The sequence below is a fragment of the Callospermophilus lateralis genome, chromosome 11 (assembly GCF_048772815.1).
Source record: "Callospermophilus lateralis isolate mCalLat2 chromosome 11, mCalLat2.hap1, whole genome shotgun sequence".
In the NCBI taxonomy this organism is placed as follows: Eukaryota; Metazoa; Chordata; class Mammalia; order Rodentia; family Sciuridae; genus Callospermophilus; species Callospermophilus lateralis.
In genome coordinates, this window is record NC_135315.1 from 43423633 (window position 1) to 43429888 (window position 6256).

At 41.0% G+C, this 6256-nt stretch overlaps 1 protein-coding gene across 1 annotated transcript in view; it reads right to left on the minus strand.

The window, feature by feature from the left end:
* Positions 1-4126, minus strand: part of Blmh (bleomycin hydrolase) — a 46565-nt gene extending 42439 nt beyond the window's left edge. The window contains exons 1-3 of the mRNA XM_076869806.1: positions 3947-4126; positions 3456-3653; positions 1037-1146 (exon numbers count right to left, since the gene is read on the minus strand). Of these exons, the coding sequence (XP_076725921.1) occupies positions 1037-1146; positions 3456-3653; positions 3947-3959 (321 nt within the window). The 5' untranslated portion in view covers positions 3960-4126. The remainder of the gene's footprint in view (positions 1-1036; positions 1147-3455; positions 3654-3946) is intronic.
* Between the last annotated feature and the right edge of the window lie 2130 nt (positions 4127-6256).

Genomic DNA, 6256 nt, shown 5'->3' on the forward strand with positions numbered 1-6256 from the left:
AAAGAGAGAAGCAATAACTTTATTGGCATTATCAACACAATAAGAATCATGGAACTATCACAGATCCAACATAATAGGTATTTTAAAACTAATGTAGGATAGAGAGGAAAAGGAAGAAAAAGATTGGGGCAGGGTAGAGGGTAGTGTCTGTTGACAACTGAAGGGAGATCAGTAGAGTAGAGGAAAGGGATCCAGGGAGGGAGATGGGGACAGAAGGGGAAATACTGGGGGGAATGATATTTGTCAAATTCTATTGTTATATTGTGTATACATGAATAGGTAACAACAAAGTCCCCATTATGTACAACTATAATGCATCAATAGAAAAATAAGGGGAAAAAAAAACCCACTAAACTTGGTAATTAAATATCAGCATCTAGTTTCATAAGAATATATGAAGTCTCTTCTTATAATTGTATAATTATTCCAACATATTGTGTGTTTGTGCATACATTCTCATATTAATAGAGTCTTTAATCAAAACACATCTGATGTACACATGTAATACACAATTTAAAGATTTTTAAATGGAATAACATAACTGTTTTTCGGTACTACCCAAAGAAGGAGAATGATGTCCTAAAAAGATCAAGTAACTTAAAGAAGTCAAAAAGAGAAATGATTGTAAACACAATTTTAAATCTTAAAGAAATAGGAAGTAGTAAGATGAGCCAGTGAATTTATCATTTCATGGCAATAAGAAGGCACCTACCAACCAAAGCAGTTCTGGGGGATGGGGTATATATAGCTCAGTAGTAGAGCTCTTGCCTAGCATGTGTGAGGTCCTGGATTTGATATACAGCACCAACCATATCTAATACACGCACGCGCGCGTGCGCACACACACACACACACACACACACACACACTTCTCCCTTCAATAAAAGTCAACTCTTATTACTCGGAAATCAGAATAAATGGTGTTTCACCTATAATTAAAGGGTAGACTATAACTGGAAAAGGAAGAAATGAAGAGGAAGTCCCTACCTAGATTGATAAAAAAAACAAAAACAATCTTCCAAGATCAGTCCCATACCTTGTCCCAGAAAAATAGGTAAGATTGACTAAACTCAAATTCTTCAATATTAAATTTTTTCATGAATGGAAGTCTCATAACATTCAGACAAGAAAAGATCCAGCATCGCCCTGAAACAAGAAAGCAAAACTAGAAATTATGATGAGTGCTCACAGATAATATTGCTTCAAATATATCTCCCAATACTGCACTGCACCCATTACAAGATTTGGACAATTAAGACTAAATCACAAAGAGCAGAAACATTAAAAACAAAAAGACAGGTAGCAATTACTGTATGTCAAAGTGTGCAAAGGTTTAATATCTTTAAAAAATACATAGGTATTTTGTTCTACTACTAAAAAAAATTGGAAAAAAAAACAAAAAAAAACCTATTACAAATCACCTAAAAGAAACACCACTAGAGCCAAGCACAGTGGCACATGCCTATAATCCCAGTGACATGGGAGGCTGAAGCAGGAGAACAGCAAGCTTGAGGTCAGCCTCGGAAATGTAGTGAAACCTTAAACAACTTAGTGAAACCTGTCTCAGAAGAAACAAAAAGGGATGAGGATGCAGATCAGTGGTAGAGCACCCCTGGGTTCAATCCCCAGTTCCACACACACACAAAAAAACCCCCCAAACCTGATTCAATCAAATGATCTATTTAAGCATCCCAAACTGGCATGGAATGAGAGTAATATCTTCACCTGATTGTGCTCTACTTAAAGATAAATTAATAGTGTGCACATCCTGAAAGTCTTTGAATACTTGAATATAGGGTAATTCTGTGTGTGTGTGTGTGTGTGTGTGTGTGAGAGAGAGAGAGAGAGAGAGAGAGAGAGAGAGAGATACTAGGCATTGAACCTAGAAGTACTCTGCCACTAAGCTATAATCCCAGCTCCTTTTATTTTTTGTTTTGGGACAAGGTCTTGCTAAGTTGCCTGGGATGGCTTAGAATTTTCGATTCTCTTTTCTTAGCCTCCTAAGTTTCTGAGATTACAGGTGTGCACCACTGTACCCAGCTAACACTCTTTTCTAAAGATAAATTTGGAGGGAAAAAAATTTTGACTTCTATTTGGCTGTAACTTTTTACAGATATGAAACCATATTCACATTATATGGATAAGTGAGAAAGACAGGTGTGAGGTATCAACTCATACTAAAAATACACATAGGATAAAGATCTGATAAATTTACAGAGGAAAAAAAAAAAGAAAAAAAAATTCCTGTTGGTATTTTGCAAATTTTCTATGTTGAACAAGAATAATTTTGTAAGAAAAAATTTAAATCATATTTCCAAAAGTCATGAATGTCTTATATATCCATATATATATATATATATATATATATATATATATATATATACACACACACACAAATATACACATTCCCAGTAGAGAGAATCTAGATGAACTATTAAATGTGAAAACAAAGTACATAGTTCATATGCTATTTGTAAGTAAAAGTGACACAATGTATAAAACCTGACCTGTTGACTTGTTCCAGATTAATATTTTAAGGCTTTCTGCTAAACTATGTAAGATTACTGTGACATTTAACTGGATCATTTGTAGCCTGACAGCACACATCACCCTAACACACTTTCTACCACAGCAAAACATTAATTATTGTAAGATCATGATTTTTTTCCCTTAAAATTAAAAAGTCAATGTTACTGAGGTATAATTTACATACAATAAAATACACCTGTATTAGTTAAATGTGCATTTTATGAGTTTTGACTGACTCTAGATAAGCAGTAATGTGCTTTACATCAATATAGATAGAAAAAGTGTTTTCTGGATGGAGAAAAGAATTGTCTCCATTTGTTGTGGGAATGTTCTTATGTAGATCCCTTGACAACTAATATTTCACTGGAGCTGTTATTTCTGAGTGGTGCTAGGATCATAAAACAAGATTTTTTTTTTAACAAGCAAGGCAGGAGAACTGAATTTTCTTCTGTATTAGGAACTCACATATTGGTGAGAACTGACCCTATTGGCACATTAACTATGAGGAATTTATTTAAAAATCTATTTCTATGTGTTTTCTATTTCATGTATTTATATACACTTTTACGGCAATTGTGGGCATGAACATTTTTGCATGGTCGGTTTTGTGACCAAGGCACAGAGGCATCTGCAAGACAGGGAGCTGCAATCAGGTAATATCAAAATACAGTGTGACCTGCGCTCAAACAGATGACCCGAACTTGTCACTTTAGTGCTGAAACTAAATATACTAAGAAGTCACAGATCACCAAAACAAGTCTCACAGGTAATTGTTAGGCCTCCTTTTACCTGTGTCTATTCTCTAGGGACTTTCATGTTCTTTCAATGCAAACTTCTCTCCTGCTAAGACCATTCTGAAGTAAGACACCAAACTGGGACACTGTCAAAAAAGTCAAGTCAAGTATGCAAGAAGTTCAAAGCCTTACCTGAGCTCTTCTGGTTGGTGACCGGCTTGCCTTCCTGAGGCACAACGTGCTGGAACACATGCTGAGCACCCTGTACGGTGGCCCTCTTCAGACAGATGTCCAGCAGGTCGTGGGTGGTCCCGACATTTTGGGCGAGTACGAACTGAGGGTCAGAATTCAGTTTCTGAATCAGAGCAGCTACCTTCTCCGAATTCAGTCCTGTTGGAAGACCAAAAGGGATTTTTAGCACCAAAGGGGCTGATTCGGGGCTCCCACGTCCCGGGTCTAACTTTGTAAGCGCATCCTGAGGTGGTGACCACTGCAGCCTGGAAGCCCTTTACCCAATGCTCCTCCAAGATGCTGTCTCGCTCCGGGCCGCCCGGAAAGCTCCATCCCCTGCATCGCCCCTGGTCCCAGCCCTCTGGCCCTACGCGCCGCCGGGCCTCACGGGTCCAGCGGAACCCCCAGGGAGGACTCCGCCAGGCACTCGGCGGAGAAGAGCTGCGCCTCACCCGCGTTGTTCATGGTGCCCACGCTGCCCAGCAGGGTAACGTTAGTTTTCGGGGGGTCTTCAGGTGAGCACTGGGATTGCACCACGGCCAGCTGCCTAGGTGGCCCAACCTGGCTCTTGTACCCGGAGCGCCGGAAAAAGGAAACCCGCTCCGTGGCGGCTGAGGCCCAGAGAAACGGGGTCCGCGGAGGGACAAAACTCCCCCCTCGCGTTGCTGAGTCAGCGCCTTCGGGGGCTGGCCCCGCCCGGGGGAGGGCCGACGGGGCCGCCTCGCTGACGCGTGCGGTGCGGCTGGCGCCCCCACTCGGGCGGGTCCAAGAGGCTACTGCGGCCCCTGCTTGCAGCCGCGCAGTCGCCGGCGCTGCCCACCGTCAGGCCTGGCGGCGCCAGCACAAACGGCCATCTGAGGTCCCCGCTTCCTGGCCACAGGGGCTCCCTCCCGGGATCGGTCGCAGTCGGAGGAGGGAGGCCGAGGGCTTCCACACTGCGCCCACACCCTGAATATTCTACCACCGAGGAATGACCTCATTGAGCCTTTTGAGAAGCCAGAACGGCGCTGGAGGTGGTGGGAAGGAACCGAGGGGCCCACAATTAGGCTGGGGCTTAGGATGGGCTGGCATGTCTCGAGAAATCCAGCCAAAGACTTTTCCTTAAGCATCCTTTGCAGACCAGTCACTGCATTTTCAATGACAACTTGTTGCTTGGATTCTAGTTAGAACCAAGTTCTTGTATTTGAAGGGAAGTTGGAACCCATCCCTTTCCCACCCACTCAGAAGCTACTATCACGGGTTCTACAAATATACATCTGCTCATTTCAAGAAAACTACACATTCTGGGCTCCCACTTAACCCAGCATGTACTAAAGAGAATGACAAGGGTTCAGCCATCAATACTGTTTTGCTAGCCTCTCTACAAAACCTGTAAATGATGTCCCCACCGCCAGGCTTTCAAGATAATTCAGCAGCTTTCCAAGATTTTGGGGACCCACAGGAGATAAAAAAGTACACATATATTTGCCTTTACATGGAAACTCTGCTATTCAAAACAATAAGAATTTTCTGTGGAACCATAATCTTGGTTGTAGATTGAAAATCATCAATAGTTTTAAGGAATTCTGATATCTGGAAAAAATCCGTATTCAGGCACCAATCAGTCATTTGAGAAATCACAGTCTTTATGTCCCTAGAGGGACAGAGCTGAAGTTTGGCAATATAACATAGCAACTGTCTCCAAGGGAGCCCATTAACGTGTCATTCTTGAGACTCTTCCAGTATCTGAAGAAAAGAAATACACTAAGAAAGAAAGAAACCATCACTCCTTTTACAAAATGATGTTCAAGCTTCCTGCCTAATTAAAAATCATAAAATTATATTCAATATCTATCATATATCAAGAACTGTGCAAGTTTGCTGATGATATGAACATAAATGAAAAAACATAATTTTGCTCTTAAGAAACTCAATAATGTTGTGTGAAAAAGATGCAAAACAACTTTTAGAGAATCTATTAGAATACCAATGGTATGGTTGGAGAAATGGTGAGCTGTTAATTAGAGTCAGGGTGCCTGAATGAAGAGGTGACAAGGCTAAGGGGTGTAGATCAGTGATAAATGCACGCTTAACATGCATGAAGTCCTGGGTTCCATCCCAAGTGGATAGGATTTTACAAGGCAAAGACTGGAGAAGGGAATTCTAGACACCTACAAATGTACAGAGACATTAAAGCACATGGCAAAATCATGTTCAAGCCACTGTGTATCATACTGATGTGGTTAAGAACAAGGAACATGTTGAGATCAGAGAGGCAAGATGTAGGACTGGAAAAGTAGGTTTGGGTCAGGATATGAAGGGTTTTATATGCCACACCTGAACATCTGGACTTTATCATATGTTTAATTAGAAGCCAAAATAGATTTTTAAACAAAGAGTAATATGCTTAGATCTGTGTCAAGAAAAATCTGCGGGCAATGAGGAGGTTGATTTGAATGGGAGAGATTCTGGAAATGGGGAAACTTGTTAGAAGGCTATTCCAGTATTGCACTTGGGAGATTAACAAAAGCCTTAGACAGCAGAAAGGGAAGAGGCAGAGAGAATCTTGAAGTTTTCAGTTGAATGAGACTACAGAGGGAGTTTCATTAAACAAGAGAGGGAATACAGGAAAAAAGGCATATTTGAGAGTATGTAAATAGCAGATCTGAATTCAGTTTGAGCCAGGGCAAATTTGGAGTGCCTACAGGAAATCCAGGAAGAGAGAGAAGTCCAGCAGACACATGAAAAAATGTCTAGAGATTAGATAAGTCACATTGGTTAGA